The sequence below is a fragment of the Peromyscus leucopus genome, chromosome 3 (assembly GCF_004664715.2).
Source record: "Peromyscus leucopus breed LL Stock chromosome 3, UCI_PerLeu_2.1, whole genome shotgun sequence".
NCBI lineage: Eukaryota > Metazoa > Chordata > Mammalia > Rodentia > Cricetidae > Peromyscus > Peromyscus leucopus.
This window is the reverse complement of record NC_051065.1, coordinates 128237315-128255744: the sequence shown is the minus strand read 5'-3', so window position 1 is coordinate 128255744 and position 18430 is coordinate 128237315. Positions and strand designations below refer to the sequence as shown.

The following is an 18430-nucleotide window of genomic DNA, read 5'->3' as shown; positions in this document are numbered from 1 at the left end:
CCTCCTCACTCAAACAGAGCAGAAACGACACAGCAAAGAAATGATTCTCCGACTCCAGTTTGGAGAACAGTGAATTTTCTGGGGCTCCTTACAGGAAGCTGGTAACCAAAGGCGCCTGCCTGGCTGCAGAGCCCACCCCAGCAAAAGTGCTCAGAAAGGCCGCTTCCATGGATAACTGCATCCAAAGGTTTAACCCAAACCTGCAGGTGCTCCATGGACGCCTCCTGTCCCGACAATTCCTTACTGCTGTGGATACAGCTGTGTAGATGGACTCACCGGTGGGGGGTGAGTGCTGAGGGGTGATCTAGTTAGGTACCTGCAAAGGGCAGAGGCCTGTGGAAAGAACTATACCAGAGACATGTAGGCCTAGGCACACCAGCCTGGAATAGGAACACAATGTAGTGCATCACACCACACGTTCTCAAAACATAAACGATGAATGAAGGGGAGGCAGGCCCTTCATTTTTATTAACAGCGTAAAGAGATGGTTTGTTTTCTGTTGGTGTTTTTGCCAGGAAGGTAAAGAAGAATGGCAGAGGACTCTGGGGACTCATTAGAAAAGGTGTGTCTGGATAAACTGATGTTAAATGCAGCCCTTTCTGAAGGTCAGTGAATCGACTAGATTGCACTTTATATGGACTTTGAGACTTGGGAATAAAATTAAATCTAAATTTAAATGGCTCTTACTGGATTTCACAAAACAGAATTCACCAAGTGGCTACAGGAACTAGCATTATAATATTATTGGATTTTCAAGTCATTTTTTTTTTTTAAAAAATCAAGACATTTAAATGTACTTGAAGTACATCTCTCACTGTGTATCCAGAAAATAATCTCTGAATTTTCTATAAAGCAACTTGCTTTTTGTACTATTTCCTCAAAAATTTGCTTGTAGCAAAATGACAAATGGTAAGTCATGTTAGTTCAATAACTGACAAATAAAATGGACATATAAACCAAGCACAATTTCAAAATTCATGGAATGCAAAATAAAATGAAAAACAAAACAAGACAAAACCAGGGAATCATACCCCCTCTTCTTTGCAGTTGAGCCTGGATCCCATTTTGAAATCAAACTCCCACTGTTTGTTTATGGCACAAAGCACAGTTGTGAGAACAGGTATTTGCCAGTTAATATACAATGGCAGTAATGTGTTTCAAACTCACAAAGTAGGTATACTTATTTTGTGCCTTGTTACTCTTAGATTTAAAAGATTCATTTTGAGTGTGTCTATGTGTAGGCATGTACATGTGAATGCATTATTCTTAGAGGCCAGAAGAGGGCGTTAGATCTCTTGGAGTTAGAGTTATAGGTCATGAGCCTCCCAACATGGCTGCTGGGATCTCAACTCAAGTCTTCCTGCAAGACCTCTCCAGCCCCCCTCAGATTTCTGTCTGATTCCAGCCTTTGGCCTTGGGTGAAGATTTAGCAGTCCAGTCTCGTGTGATACACCTCTAAGCAGGCAGGTCTTTCTACACTGGATCTATTACTTCCGGAGCTTTGTACATTACCATTTTAGATCTTCAATGGATAAAGGATTTGCTGAACCAAAATTTGATTCATGGGGCTTGGTGTTTTAAAGTCATTTCCAGATGTCTGTGCTGTCACTGGGCAGTGTTTGTGCACAAATGCTAAGATTCCTTGGGAAAAATTTGGATGATCTGACAATAAAGCCAAGCTTTAAAGTTACTGTGTCATCTAGATCTTTATTGCTAAGTTAAGTGTGCACAGATAACGGGTTAAATCCCAGTACATGTCCTTTCAATTCCTAGAAGGGGAATTGTGGGAGACAGCTGAGATGGGACAGGGCATCTTGATCAGTGTTTTCAAGACTTCCTTCCAACCAAATCCTTAGTGGGCACATACTCAAACCACAGGCACATCACCATTTCCTCCCCTTTCTCTCTCTCCACATGTACTACATCTATAGGAAAAATGCTAATATATATTTTTATCAATGACATATCACATATGTGTGAAAATATATAAAAGAAAAATAAATTCCTGAAGGTTTCTACTTAACCAGCCTTCATTGGGAAGCTGGGAAGCTGGGTCAATGGGCGAAGTGTTTACTCTTCAAGCAGGACGACATATGAAGTCAGATCCCCACCACTCGGGCACGCAACGACACGTGTCTGTGACGCCATTGCTGGGAGGGCAGATCCTCGAGGCTCTCTGGCCAGCCAGCCTATCTCTAGGTTTAGTGAGAGCCCATTTCAAAAAAAAGGGGGGGGCATTATTGAGGTTTAAATAACAATTCTTTATTCTTTGGGAATTTCACCTCATGTACCCCAATCCCTTTCACCTCCCAGTTCCTCAATATCCTCCCCTGACCCCTTCAGCATCCCCCCAAAATCAATTAGAAACAAACAAAAGACCACCTCGCTCCTCCGTCTTTCCAAAACCTCATCATTCATCCTAGTGGCATTGGGTGTTGGACAGTGTACCCTTTGCCCAGTCAGCCCCACCCGCAAATGTTCATTGCAAGGAGTCGTTGGTCTGGTTCAAGGCCTCTGGTGCACACACCATCACCACTGGACCCTCACCCAACTCCTCTCGGATGTCCTGCTGTTGCCGAGTCATGGGGATCCTGGAGTTATCGGTCCACAGGACCAGTCCCTCACACACTCCAGCAGGTCATAGATGGAGGAGATATTAGGGTGGGACAACCCAAGGCCCAGGATGCAGGTCTGGGTGGTAGCTGAGCTGGGTGGTCTAGGACATTGGGATCACCCACCTCAGGCAAGGGGCAGAGACAGCTCTCCCACACCCATGGTGAGGGGTGGGGCCAGCTCTCCCACGGGGGGTGGGGGTGTGTGTGGCCAACTATTTTGCTGCAGTGAGTGGCAAGGGGCTGGGCCAGCTATCCAGTGAGTGTCAGGGCTGGCTCAGCATGGCCCTCCCTTGGCAATTTCAACATGCATGGTTCCTATGATCCCCCAGAGCAACACGGGCCATGGACACCATCACAGACCCAGCTGCAGCAGAACCACAGACTCAAACATGGTCCTCAGCAGCAGCTTGGGCCTGGACATCACCATGGTCCTGGTGGCAGCACAGGCCACCCAGATGAGTCTGTCCTTGGTGGCAGCAACATGGTTCAAGTGACTGTCCAGACCTTAGGCATCCACGCAGCCCCTGGTGGTAAAAGGAGCCACAGACAGCAGCTCAGACCCTGGCTGCAGCTGGGCCATGACACACAATGTTCTGAAGTTGAGTTTTCCCCATGGTGACGGTGAGTCTGCATGGGAGGCAGCTCAGAATGAAGAACAGGATTAAATGGAGACGACAAAGACCCAACATCTCATCCCTTGCTTTGAATTTCAAGCTGTAAAGTCGAGATCTTCAGAAAGTATATGTTTGGCAGTTGTGAGGTGAAGTGATTACCAGGCTGAGTTCAACTAGAATCCCTGGAAGAGAGCATGCTGTGACCAGATGGGGCTGTACATTGATCCCAAGTCACCAGGTCCACTGTCTCCACCAGGTTTAATTTTACATTTCCCAGTAATTATATTTTTAGTTGTCTAGATCATTATTCTTAAAGTTCTAAGACTGTCATCTTACTTTGATGAGGAAACAAAGAATTACTTGTAAGAGCTAAAACAACACAAACAGCTGACCAGGCACTGGTACTTGTGTTGACCCACTATGTGTCTCCTGAGTTGGGTTGTCTCTCATTCTTTTGGACAGAACCGGTTAAATGTCAGATGCTGGGGCCTGAGTGACAGTAACAAGTCAGAAACAAGTCGTCCCTCCTACTCTTCCTACAGTGAGCAGACGAGAAGTGGTTTTAATCACAGTTTCCACTTTCCCAAGAGCCCCTCCTGTCTCCACAGCCAGACCAGAATCTTCTCAGCGCGCCTCAGCCCCCAGGTGCAGAGCCGGGGGACTGTCTGTGTCTTCCTCCTTATTTAGAGGCACAGCTGTTGACAATTACATTCATTATCCTTTGTCAACAGCATTCTGAGGCTCCGAGGCTGTTCCCAGGTGCTGCGGGCTGCGGCACACTCGGCACAGCACCGCTCCAGTGTCTCAATCAAAGACCTTTATGACTGAGAATACTGCTACTTTCCTATCTCAGGTATGAAAAGTATCCTAGTGTTATTTCTATTCGTCAGAATTATACAGATTAAGCAGAAATCATCTTCCTGACCATCCACAGCTCTAAGTGTGCCCAGAAAGTGTAAAACACTACCAATGGACTGTGGAAAGAGTCCCACAGCTGTTCTTTTTAGGGAGGAATTGTGACAGCCCATGAGAGAATTACAGACAGAAACAAACAGATTCAGAGTCAGTGACCCCCACAGTCTTTGCCAAGTGGGACTCCCCATCAGAGAATTAGTCATCTCATAGGTCAACTTGTTGAATATCAGTTGTCATCTGCTGTATATTCTTAATGGTCCTGGGCACTGGCAGCCCAAAGAAAAATCCGTCTACACACCAATGTTTCTTAAAGCATCGTTTACAACAGGAAACAATGGGGACGAACTTAGTGATCCATAAATGAATGGAAACAAATGGTGGAGGATTTGGTCCAGTGGTGTCTGAGCTGTTTATAAGTCCTGCACTGCCACACACTTGGTACAAAATGACAACAACACAGTATCACCAAGAGCAAAAGGACATGAGACCAAGATACAAAGGTGGATGCACTGACTTCAACATGTTTCTTCCAAATCTTTGATATGCTTATAAATTTGTTGGTTTGAGTCAACAGTTTAGACTTTCACACTGAGAGTCTGTGCAAAGATTACCGATAAAACCGCAAAGAAACCAGAATTTATTTTAAAAAATGTTTCTGTTTAAATAAAAAACTGGTTCAGAAAATATCCCTTGGGCTCTTTGTCCTGTTACCAGTTTGCCTAACATTTGTAAGTTTTAGACAAGTGTATAATGTGTAATTTATTCTTCTGCAAGTAGCTGTAATTTTTCTCTTATTCCTCCTTTTTCAAAGGAGGGAAACTCAACTTCCTAAAAAAAAAAGCCCTGGCTCCCATTATGGGAGAGGGCAAGTGATAAACTTTTTAAGCTCCCCCCCCCAGCCTTTTAAACTTCTAATTTTTGTTTGTTGGTTTATTTGAGACAGGGGCTCTAGTAGCCCAGGCTGGTCTTGAACCGACTGTGTAGCCAAGGATGACCTTGAACTCCTGAGCCTCCTGCCTGTCTCCCAAGGGCTGAGATCACAGGCATTTGCTCCCATGCTCGTTTATGCAGTATTGGGGGTGAAATGCAGGGCTTTATACATCCAGGCTGGCTCAAAAGCTGACTTAACCCTTGCAAGCTGCACTCCCCAGGGCCATCCAGGGAGCTGGCACTTAATTTATACAGAAATGAAAAGCTGATGGAGACTGAGGACAGCCTCACATCTGCAGCCTTGCTGGGCAGTGCAGAAGCCGTTTGCAGCTCTCCAAACCTGTTGAAACTGAACTCAATCCAATTCTTGAGCATTCCAATTCATTCAGAGCAGCTTAGGGAAACAGGGTGCTGCAAGGTTATGACCCCTAAATGTTCCTGTGTGGGTGTGGACATGTGCTAACCTCATCCAGACCCCTCCATCCTAGGGGACACTCCTAGTACAGGAGGACAGTGGAACGTTGTCCTGGAAGGTCATGCTTACCGATGTAACTTGAAAAGAATCTACTGAGGACCCCAGAGTTGAGGGTTTACTTGGCTCTTGCAAGGACCAAGGGCTATACTTTTCAGAACACACTTCACAGGAGTGAGCAGCACACAGACCACATTCTGACCACTGGTGGAAAAAATGATAGTGCAGATGTATTCAGAGGAGACAGCCTCTTGACAAAGCACCAATTACTCAGAGACGGAAGAAAACATCCTGACAATGCAATCCTCAAACATAAGGAAAACCTGAGACAGGCCTGTTTGGATCTAGGAAGCCTCTGCCCACAAGAGGGGTAACTAGAGATACCTGAAGCCTATGTAGACCCTTGTTTTCTGTGTTTTTACCACAAATCTTTGAGGAAAAGGGTTTGGGGAAGCCTGTTAGGAGACTGCTCATGAGCCAAAGTCAAAGGCCTTTCTGGCAGTGTGTTCATTTCCAGAGTGAACAAAGTTGAGTCATCACAAATGCAGATAGCTGAAGAAATCAGAAGCCAAGAAAAGTCAACACTTACTGAACATTCTTAGGATTCCTTCTAGTTTCTCCAAAGGATTGTGGTGACTCTGTCACTATAGCAGCCATGGAACAGAACAGCCCACACAATTTAGCCAGCTTGGGATTCAAAGGTGATGCCTTATGGCACACCTTGGCACAAAGTGGGCCAATTTTCTGAAAATGTGCAGGTCTACCCGCGTCTGGAGAGTGCAGAGATGACATGGTCTGTGTAGCTCGGGAGTTAGACTGTCTTACTCCACCCCACATTGCTGGTGCCTCTGTGAACATTTAGACCCAGCAGTACACATGAGAAAGAACCTTGTCAAGTGGGGAGATCTTCTTAGATACTCTAGACTGTGGTGTGGCTTCTTCTCACCTAGGAGATGCTAAACATGTGCCAGATGTTGGTACCCAACTCTGACCATTTTTAAACATTCAGTATATTAGCATTAAGCCCATCCACAACACCAGACAGCTATTCTCTTATTGCCCACTTCTAGAACCTTCTCACTACCCCCACAGGTTTTGTGCCCATTAAGTAGTTCCCCATCCTCTTTCTCCACCACAAACTCCTGGAAAGCTGGGCTGTGCTCTCTAGCTCTTTGGATTTCTCTACTGAGAGATAAAGTACCTCCCCCTCCCCACTACTTGTTCTTTGTGTCTCGCTTATGTTAGTTCACTCATGTTGATGTGTCTGAATCTCATTTTTTAGAGCTCAGTAAGTAAGAATCACATATTTTAAAAATCCATTTATCTGTTGATGGGTACTATCTTGAATAAATAAATATGAAGACTAGAAATGTGCTTCAATTGTTATAAAAATGTACAGTTGAGCTATTCAGGGACTTTTCTAATGTCACTTCTAGAAAGAGACTGGGATTAGGTCTTGGAGAATTCACTGTGCTGCTTAGTTGTGGGTCATTTTCATACTGTGTGAAGATGTATTGCTGTGGTTAGTGTAATAAAATCTGAACAGCCAACAGCTGGAAAGAGGTTAGGTGGGACTTCCATGGACAGAGAGGATTCTGGGAAGAAGAAGGGCAGGGTCATTAGCTAGACAGAGAGGAAACAGGAAGTGCAAGATAAAGAGAGGTAACACCATATGATAGAATGTAATTAATATAAATGGGTTAATGTAAGTTATAAGAGGTAGTTGAGACATGTCTAAGCTGAAGGTCAAACTTTCAGAATTAATAAGAAGTCTCCATGTAGTTATTTGGGGTAGGTTGTGGAGAAGAAAGTCTGTCTACAAGTTATGATTGTCTACTCAATTATACTAAAACTCAGAGGGGTTAGTGAAGCGTACCATCGGGTGTATCTGTGATGATGCTTCCAAAGACAGGGAAGACTTTGGCCTGGTGGATGAACTCATTTCTTGATGGATTAATAATGAAAGTACCATCAGAGGCAGTGCAATGCCGGAGGTGGGTTCTTAGGGCTGTCACCCTGGCCATTTCCCGTACGTTTCTTCTTTCTGCTCCCTGTCTTCTAAGAAGTGAAGCAACTTCTCTGTGACATGCCCAGTGGTCTGTTCAAGAGCAGAGACCATGGCTGAGCCACATTCTTCTCCCCTCGAGTTGTCTCTGTTAGATGCTTTGGTCCGAGGGACACGGAAGCAATGTACTCATGTGCATGGTAATCCTGGAGCAAGAATCATGTTACACTCACATGTGTAGGGAAATCATGGTGGATGAATAATCTTTGTGCTGTTTTTGCCTTTGCCAAGGTTTTATTATTCATTTTTTCTCCCATTAACTCAGCTCTGTGTCGTGCACGTTTAGGTGACAGCTTTAATGCTGATTCAAGCTGGGCAGAACCTTCCAACTCCTAAGACTGTAGCTATTTTACAAGTATCACTTATCCTGGGCTTTGAACATGAAGATCAAAATGGTTCTAGGGTAGGTTACCAGTTAACCAAATGCTTTGACCTCTCGTTCCTTTTATGTTGGTACCAAATTAGCTTTTCCTTGGGATGTCTAAGGTATACCCCAGACCTACAGGAACCAGGTAACACTTTTAAAATGGAACAAAAAGGACACAAGCTTTGTTTTCCCTCCTGGGCCAGGCTGAGGCCTCTGTAATGTCTAGGCAGGAGGCCTCAGCCCAGGGCTGCCTGAGCTCTGGTCTCGTCTGTGGAAGAAAACCTGCAGATACCGGCATTCTGCTGTCTTTAAACCATGCAGTGTCTTTAACCAGCATGGTGAGAGCCCAGCCTGCTGGCCCCTTCACTCTTCCCACACAGCACACTGTGATGCAATAGGGAGAAGTCGGGTAGCCAGGATGAGCACAGGCAGCCAATGGTAACCACGGTGGAAAACAGATCCTGGTGAAATGTCAACTGAAGAACTTTGGAAACTGATGTATCACTTCGGGGCTGAAAGAAAACAATACAATTAGTGCAGAGATAAGAAGATATATATATATAAAATACACACTGCCACCAGGAAGTGTGACCATGACATTTTCAAATGTCTTTAACAAGGTGTCACGGTAAGGGATACAGGACATTTTCTTTCTCAGCTGTTGTATCTCAACATCTCACTTAGGAAAACTGAGCCCAGGAGAAACTATTGATGTTGTCAAGGGCTGAAAGAGGGTCCTTGCAGGCTGTAAGGACACCCTACATCCAGAGTGGGCTCTGGACAATAAGGATCAATGGCCAGCTTGGCTCACAGAAGGACTTATCACTCACTGTAAATGGGTCTCACAAGTTGTCAGAACTGTGTGAAATCTCTCCCAGAGATAAGCTCCCCCTGGCTGATGCCCTTCCCTTCTCCATCAGGAGATTCCTGGGAAATTCTCCTTTTTCTGGAGTCTACTGTTTCAACAGTGTGAGAGTTAAACTGAGAGACTAGAGTTTCTTCTTTAGAGTATCTGCATCTCCACCAGATCAATCACAGCTGAGCCACGTGCTGAGTGAAAACAGGTCTGCCAGCAAGACTGCGCACACTATCATGCAGAAATGCTTTTCGCCAAGACCCTGGGGCAGAAATTGGATTTGCTTGTGTTTGTCTCAATAATAGGCAACCTATTGAATTAGTAACAGTGGAGGGGAGACCTGGATCTTTGCAGTATTTTGCACCGCTAAGACTCTCAGAGTAGCCGACTCCTTTGGGGATGAGAATGTTTCTTGTAGGGGCTGGAGAGATGGCTCACTGGGTTAAGTGCGTACTGCTTTTGAAGAGAACCTGAGTTCAGTTCCAAGTTAGGTTCCCAGCACCCAAGTCAGTCTGCTCGTGTCTAGAACTCCAGGTCCAGAGGATCTGACCTCTCTTCTGGCTTCTGAGGATAAACTTGCTCTCACATGCACATTACTTACCCCCTGCCTATAACTGAAGATAAAAAATAAAGCTTAAAATTTTTTCTTCTAGTCTCTCTTTAAAATGTAGTGTTTGTATCCTTCTGGACGTGCCGTAAGGTAGGGCAGTGAGATAGAGATAATCTTATAGCCCACGTGGTGGGGCACAGGTATTAGGCTGAGACTCCACCCTAATTTGCTCCCTACTGCCTAAATGACTTTAGTTAGTTACTTCTGCTCTGGGAGCTAAAGTTTCCTTGGCTATACACTTGCCTTCCTTGTGGTCTCAGGCAATATAATGAAAGCCTGAAACTGCACAAGGGCACAGCACTGGCTCACCCAGGACGGCTCAGGAACGGCAATAAGAACCACAGGAGCCATGGCTTTGCCTCGGAATGGACAGCAGACCCAGCAGCTGTCATTCACTGACAGATAAAATGAAGAAATAAAATTTTGCTCCTGGGAAGGCCTCAGAAATATTCTGAAGGTACACTGCTAGTCCGTCCTAGAGACACTAGCAGTGGGCGTGGAGAGAAGACAGTGAAAGGTAAGAGACCTTGAACTTTTCAAAGCAGAGCAGATTGTAACCAAACCAAACCAAAGCTACTGACTAACTCAGGAACAAGTCTGTAGCCATCACAGTCAAGGAACAGCACTGAGGAAGACTGTCAAAGCCTCAATACCTTTGCTCAAGTCAGTCCATTAATATGCCATAAGATGAATCACAACATTCCTTTTTAAAAAACTGAGACAGATCACCCACCTCACTTGGCTCCTGTCTAGGACAGAACACTCTCTCCAGAGGCTGTGTAGGGTCCACACTCAGTTGGCTTTGGCTACAAACAGCAGAATCTTCACACTGGGATTTCAGATTGCAGCCTTTGCATTTCAGCCACAGAACTAAGGACCAAGGCAAGTGGAGGAAGCAGGTCCTGGGGCAGGCAGGAGCCCAGATCTCTGGGGACAGGTATGACATGAGTGGGAGCCAAGGCTGGATTCAGTGGCCCCCCCATGTATAAACACCATGGGGAATTTAGCATTGGCTTGGCTGTTGGTCACCAGTTAATGCGAGTGATTTACATTTTCAGATAACTGTCTCCAAGTCTATAAAAAGGACCCAAGGAGTGAGTTTTGAATGGTGAGTCTATAGCCATCTCATTTTCCAGGACAGTCAAGGGAGTGCTGCAGGAGAAAGGGAGCTGTGTCTATAAAAGAGGAGGTGACTGGAGAGGGCTAGAGAGAGACAATCTGGAAGGGACTGGAGAGCCCAGCAACCGGAGACAACCTCTGGTACATACGAGGGACAGAAGGGGACATCAGCTGGGGGACAGGAAGACTGTCTGGTCCGATGCACAGGCCAAGGTTAGGCTAAGCATGCCGTGTTTCCGATCTTAAACCAAGGGATGGCCCACAGCCAAATAAAGAACAGATACAGGAGACTCACTGGTTGCAGGTGTGAATTTGTCCTCAGCTTTTAGGGTAATCACTTAAAAGCAAAACCACCTGCCTGGCTTACATACTTCTCTGTTGCTGTGGTACAAAACCACAACCAAGACAACTTACAAAGAACTGTTTATTTGAGCTTACAGTTCCAGAGGGCTAGCGTCCATGATGGTCATGGTAGGGAGTATGGCAGCAGGCAGGCATGGCGTGGGAGTGGTAGTTGAGAACCCACATCCTGAGACAGAGCCGTGAGGCAGAAAGAGCTACCTGGGTCTGGTGTGGGCTTTAGGAACCTCAAAGCTAGTGATGCAACCCCTCCAACAGGGTCCCAGCTCCTGATCCTTCCCAAACAACTCCATTAACTACAGATCAAGATTCAAATGCTGGGGCCTCTGGGGGCCATTTGCCTTGACACCAACTCAATGCCTTTGCTGGACTCAGTAACTTGGGTGTTGATCTAATGAAACAAAGATGAATCAACCCCAAAGGTGAATGCCTAAACAATGCTGAGCCTTAGGAGCTGGACGACAGAAGATGGCATTCCCACTCCTCAATATCATTAAAAATGTTCCAGTACACAGCCCTGCAGGCCCCTAGGACAGAGGAGTTTCTGGTATGTAACTAATGACACATTGCTCACACAGAATGAATCATGCTGGTTTACATGTAGAGTAAACTCTAGATTTCAGTGGCATATTGCTACTTACCAACAAGGATCAAATGAAGATCTGGGGTAAATTATTTCTCACCCTTAGAAAGTACCTGATTTAACAAGAAGACAAAACCTGATGGATCCAGAAGCCATAGAAATGTCTGAGAGACAGCGAGAGAGTACAGGAATGCCACGAGGTGTTGGGGTGCACAACTTTAATCTCACTACTCAGGAGGCAGAGGCAGGTGGAATCTTTGTGAGTTGGAGGCCAGCATATTCTACATAGCAGATGGGCAGTTCTGGAAGATGGCCAGCCAGAGTTCTATGTCACCAGATCCTGTCTTTTCAAAAAACAAAGAGAGGAAAAAAGAACAATCCATTTTCTGAGGTATTCCAAACACCTTATTACATCAGGAGATTGAGGCTGGGGGATTAACATAAGTTTGAGGCCAGCTTTGGCCATGAAGTGAGACCCTCAAAAACTTTATTCTAATTATTGTGGTATTGTTTTTCTATAGAGAAAGCAAGTTTGCAATGTGACTTACTTCACATGCTGAGATGTTTTCTATTTTCTTCTGCCTTCGATTTCTTTTTCTTGGTCTCTAAAAATAAAAAGGGCAGGGGTTCAGGTCGATGCCCACCTGTTGACTTTTCACAGAAAAGCCAATTTTAGCATGCACTAACAGCATCGAGGTTTTCTTTAATTTGAGGAAATCTGTGGTTTGAAGGCAGTGCTTACAGAGACTTGAAGCAAGTAGCTTAGTAACTACTCAAGTAAAGTAGTTTTCAGTTATTATGAAGTCCAAGCTATCAGTGAGTAATTTAAAAGGGGACATCCTCAAAATATAGTCAAAACTGAGAGAAGAATCTAACTGTGGAAGGTGTGTGTGTGTGTGTGTGTGTGTGTGTGTGTGTGCAACGTATTTCCAGCACTGCAGACTGAATGCACTTATGTGCTTTGTACCGAGCTGCATCTCCAGTCTCTTTTTATTTATAAGTTTTTGGAGATGGCACCAAGCTGCCTCCAGGCAGCCCAGGCAGGCTTTGAACTCATAAGCACCGTGATAGCCTCTTGAGTAACATTTTTAAAGCAGAGATTATAGAACAACACGCAGATTATAGTATTTCCCCAGTGGTTTCCACACTTAAGTGTGCTCAATGAGACAGTGATGGGGGGGTGGTGCAGGGGGAGATGCAGGGAAATGTGCGGATGGAAGAGGACACCCTGTCATCTATCTGCCATCTTAGTCAAGGGTGAGGTGACGTGTGCTCTTCACTCTCAGGCACCTGTGGGGCTTGGTTTCCGCTCTCACTGATGCTCAAGGCTCTTGTATAAAACGGCCGACTTTGCATATAACCCACACCTTTCTTCTGTACAGCCACACTTTAACCTGTCTGCAGTACTTGTAAAATACCATATATAGTCCTGTGTGGCATTGTACTGTTCTTTAAGGAATAATGATAATGTATAAGGTTAGCATTTTATTTCTGAATATTTTATTCTGTGGTTGGTTAAATTTGATGTTGGTTAAGTCTGTGGGTGAACCTTGAACCTAGGAGAGATGATGGTATTTGAGTGGAACTGAAGGTCATAATGTATAAACACAGTGTTTACATATGAACCAGTGTATCAAACTGAAGAAGGGTGGACTGAATGACACCCAGCACAGATTACTTCTGTGTCAGAGATGAGATCACATATTATACTTGCAAAGTGAAAAATAAGAAAGCAAATGTTCTAAGTGTAGGCTGGTGTGGTGACGCATGCTTCAATCCCACCACAGGGGCAGAGATGAGACCCCCAGATGCCAGAGTTAATGTGTCACTGGCTACACAGTAATTCCAGGCCTGCCTGGGTTACACAGTAAGACTTACTCTCAAAAACCAACACCAACCAACCAGACGGAACATTCTTGAACAACAGTGAACTACTCTGGGAAGAGGGAAAGCTCCCCAGGCATACCTGACAATTCAGAATTACCAGGTTTTGCTAGGGTTTGATTACAAAGAACCACCCCAGGTCTCAGCTGTGAGGATGTGATAGGCAGGGAAGCCCACCATGGTGCAGAAACATCATCAGCAGTGATTTTCTCAGCCACTGACAATTTCCTGAACCCAGTGAATCAGGATTCTATTTGGTACGGGACGGTGTACACTTCCTGAACATTTCTGGGGCTGGGTTATAACTGGGCTCTGAGGGGCTTGCCACAGGCAGTGGTGTAGATCTAGAAAGAAGGAAGACATCACTGTCCATCCTCCAGAACACCCTGTGGGCATGAATAGGCCTTTTCCATGTATGTCCTTGCAGTCTGGATGGGCTGAGGACGAGGGCTTTGGACGCTGGAAATCCTTATCTCAAGAAACAAAGGGTTGCAGCTCCTCGGACACTTCCAGGAAGCCCTGCCACCGTGTTTCCATCTTGGAAGGTGATGGCAATTTCTTGGGCTAATTGAAATTGAAATGTTTAGCCCCTTCTTAATTTAACTGGAGTGCTCTGAGTTCCTGAAATTACATTTTTAATTGTATAAGGAAATGGATCATTAATGACATAATTCTCCATACGTGGGGTTACACTCTCTCCTCACTAAAGAGTAGTTTATGGCATGTGTGCTGTGTTGAGATGTTTTGAGGTAAAAGATCCAGTCATTATGTGCCTGGCTGTTTATTAGGATTACAATACCAGAATGCTTATTTGGCTGCTAAAGAAACATCTGTAAGGAGGGGCTCGGCATGCTGCCCCCATCATCTGTTTTTTTATTTTAAAAATGTTATTATAAAACCACAGTCCACATTCTGGAACTCAGCAGAAGTGGTGTTATTCTCAAACACAGGGGTGGCGCACAATAGCTTTGTTTACATGTTCTTAGTTTGATAAGGGGCGTGAACAGACACCGGGCACTCTCCAGTGTTTTCTCCCGCCATTTCCCGTCCCCTCTGACAGGAATCAGCCTTTCTGTTCCACAGGAAATGTCGGCTTTCTGTTGTTTAAAACTTCTTTATAGAGATTCACAGATTTTTGTCCTATGGAGTCCATCACCACCCACCCGGGAACTAGGGTTATAGGTGTGTGCCACCATGCTTGGCTGTTCACACGGCCCTAGAGGTGGATTCAGGTCCTCACGTTTACACAGCAGGCACTTGACTCACTAAGCTATCTACACACACACACACACACACACACACACACACACACACACACACACACACACGAGACGAATACACTGCCAGCCATGGAAATAGGAATGCAGACATTCCAAATTCTTAGTACAGTAAATCTAGACCATAGAAAACAAGCAACAACAAGCGATGGTAGCCTGACACAGAAGGGAATCCATACCAAACCTGCACTGGAAGCAGTTTCTTATGGGGAATACCTTGATCCCAAGACAGAAGCCACCTCTAAGGACCTGTAAGGAGTAACGGCACGAGTCCAGCTGAAGGGAAGTCCCCAGGTGTGATCTTGGGGTACAGACCCTATGCTGATGAGACTTTCAGCATCTTATTGTTGCCTCAGGCTCTGGATTCATTTATTTTCTAACAGGTGGCTTTCAATGTGCGGCTCTGCAACCTCAGAAGGGATGATAAACTGTTATTGCCACAACAACATTGATGCCGAAGATGGCAGCAGCCGTACAGTGCACAATCAAAATGAATTCTCACTGCAGACTGCAACATGGATCCGGCTGATGGGTCAAGTGCCTTCAGCAGTATGCGATGTAAAGACTGTCCAGTAACCAACTCTGTCCATGTACCCAACACCTGACAAGAAGCAACTAAAGGAAGAAGGGCTAGCTGCGGCAGCAGCGTGAGGCGGCTGGTCGTGGTGAATATCAGCAGGTAGGAAGCAGGGAGCAGACAGGAAGAGGCCAGCTTGTCAGGACTTTAAGTCCACCCAGTGATCTCACTTCCTCCAGGAGGCTCCACCCCTAAACTTGCCATGGGGGACAGTCCAAACCACAACAGGCGCATACCCTGGCTCCCTGTCACCCTTGTCAGGACTTTCTCACTGCTAAGCCTAGGTGCAGGAGGACACTGAGAAAGCCGTCCACAGACTTACGCCAACACTGGAAGAAGACAGCACTTCTGGTAGTGGTCCTCAACCTTCCTAACGCTGAGACCCTTTAATACGGCTCTTCATGCTGTGGGGACCCCAACCATAGAACTATTTCATGGCTACTTCATAACTGTAATTTTGCTAGTTATGAATTGTAATGTAAATATCTGACATGCAGGCTGTCTGACATGCGACCCCAAAGAGCTCTCGACCCACAGGTTGAGAACCACTATGCTACAGGACCATGGGCAGGATGCTGCAAACACACCTGCTGGTGAATGGCCTCCTCCTCATTCAGTGACTCTGTGCCCAGCAAACTTCAGCCCCACACAGCATTCCTCCCAGGATGCCTCGCGGCTTCCTTCTGCTTCCCTTTTCCATTGCAAACCAGTTCCGGGAGAGATGGCTAAGTGCTTAAGAGCACGTGGTGCCTTAGAAGAGGGCCTGAATTTGTTTCTCAGCAACCATATCAGGAGCCTCACAACTGCCCGTGACTCTAGTTCCAGGGGATCCGACATCCTCTCCTGGCCTCCACAGATACTACACACACTGCATACACTTACTCAGACACACAAATAAAAATAAATAAATAAAAAATTCTTAAAAACACTCAAGAGCATAGAAAATATCAGTAGATATTCTAGCTGTGATGAAAATCTTCATCACCAAACTGAGTGAATTAGTAAATACCCAGGCATTAGTGAGGCGTACTTTGGCTGTTTGTGAGGGCAGTTCCTGAGAGGACAAGTTGGGGAACGAGACCTACCCTACAGGTGGGCGTCACCATCGCACCGTTGGGGTCTCGGACAGAACAAAAAAAAAAGAGGAAGCCAGCTGGGACTAGCAATGTCCTTTCCGTGCTCTGACCCTCTCAGCTGTGAGGAAACAGCTAAGGCTTCCGCTACCATTGCCAGGCTGCTCCTGCCTCCATAGTCACTGCCAAACAAACCCTCCCTGAAGTCACTCTTGGTCACACCAACAAGGAAAGTCCTGAACACACCAGCCACACCATCCCACCTTTGCATCGTTTCTGTGGCTCCATCCCTGAACTTCTGGTTAGCACATAAAGACTTCAGTGTGATTTTCCTAAGAACAGCCCAGGTAAGTACAGGCAACCAACACACACCAAGAGAACAACACTTAATACCTTAAAACCTAATACCTCCTGTCCTATATTCAAATCTGTCTCTTAAAAGATATCATTTGTGTTTGTGTGTGTGCATGTGTGTATGCACACACATGCTTGTGTGTGCATGTTTGTATGCATGCTGTGTGTGTGCGCGCACTCACATGGTGCATGTGTAGGCCATAGGTCAGCCTCAGCTGTCTTCCTTCAGACATTGTCTACTTTTTTGAAGCCAGGTCTCTCGTAACCCTGAGCTTGCCAGGTTGACTGGGCAGCTGAACCGTGAGCCCCAGGATTCCTCTGCCCCCACTTCTCCAGAGGGGAAGTATAAACACCCTCACTGTAGGCCAGGCTTTAAAAAGTAGGTTCTGGGGTACAGAACTCAGGTCCTCACACTTTACTGACTGAGCTATCTGCCCAGTGTTTGTCTGCCTTCTCTTTGCTGGTTACTGTGTGCTCACGGCAGCAAACTGCCCACAGCAGAAAAGACCCAAAGAAACCACCCGAGGATGAACATGTGAGGTAACTTCCCCTCGAAGAATTTGTTATACATTTTTTTTCAAGGATATGGACCTGTGACACAGGAATTTCTTTTCCTAGTCATTTAGAACATGTCTGTTGGTGATTGTCTTTTGCATAGAAACCAGAAGAAAGTCCTGGTAATTCTGATGCACACTTACCTGTGCATATTCATAGTTTCATGCATAGCTGTATAATAATGAGCGGAGGCCCTAAAGGTGTCAAGGTATGTGTATCTCTTTTTGAATTGTTGTTATAGGATGTGCACACACAGAGAAATATTTTCTGAATCACAACAGAAAGCTGCTTTAGCTAAAGTTGAAACTAAATTTATTTGAAAACTAGGTTATTGAGGGTAATTCACTGGAGAAAACCATAACAAGATGTATTCCTTGAGATTCTCAGGTAAAAATTATAAAGTCATCCATCTGTCTCTCTGACAGAGGATCTGTTGCTTAAGGGAAACATTGACAATCCAGATTCATGTCTTACCTCATAGCTGAGGAAACACATGCATACATACAACTAGTGTGAAGTTTTGTGAAAATGGATTATTATTAAATTAATAATATCTACTGAGTGTTATCAATTATTATAACCCATCATTCCACTTCTAAGAGGTGCTTGTATGGTGGGCATTATTTCTCAAGAAGGCACCAGCAACTCTGATAACACTGGGGCTTTCAGTGTTTTATGGGAAATTCTGTGGTTCCATGGAGGGGAAAGGAGGTCAAAGGAGGAATGAATATCAAGGTTGTGAGCAGTGAGCATGGCCACCTCCCCTCACTGTGCACAGAGCTGTGTTTTGCACATTGGGATTCTGCCTAATGTTATTTTTAAATGCATCTTTCTGCTAAATGAGGCTATAAGCTACAGCATGCCCAGATTACAGCCACTGTGTGAAACCATGTCTCAATGCTGGGATCTGGTTCCTTCTTGGTACAGTGTTCTAAATTTAGTTTTTCTCCAGAATCTGGGGGCATCTGATGAGCCTCAAGTACTCTCCCAGAAGAAGTCACACAAACACAATTTTACAGCAAATATAGAAGGCTCATGGGGTCATGAAAATCTAATCAAAGTCTGGGTTAAAAATGTCAACTCAGCTAGGCATCGTGGTGCATGCCAGCCATCCAGGCATTCAGAAGGCTGAGGCAGGAGGCCATTCTGGGACATCCAGGGTGCCCTATCTAGAAAATCCAAAAAATAAAACAGCCAAGACAAC

At 45.3% G+C, this 18430-nt stretch overlaps 1 protein-coding gene across 2 annotated transcripts in view; it reads right to left on the bottom strand.

Moving 5' to 3' along the window:
• Positions 1-11947: 11947 nt before the first annotated feature.
• The window catches only part of Lmntd1 (lamin tail domain containing 1), a 214991-nt gene continuing 208508 nt past the window's right edge, over positions 11948-18430 (bottom strand). For both annotated transcript variants that reach the window (XM_037203992.1, XM_028891791.2), the window contains one exon: positions 11948-12111. In XM_037203992.1, the coding sequence (XP_037059887.1) occupies positions 12056-12111 (56 nt within the window). In that variant the 3' untranslated portion in view covers positions 11948-12055. The remainder of the gene's footprint in view (positions 12112-18430) is intronic.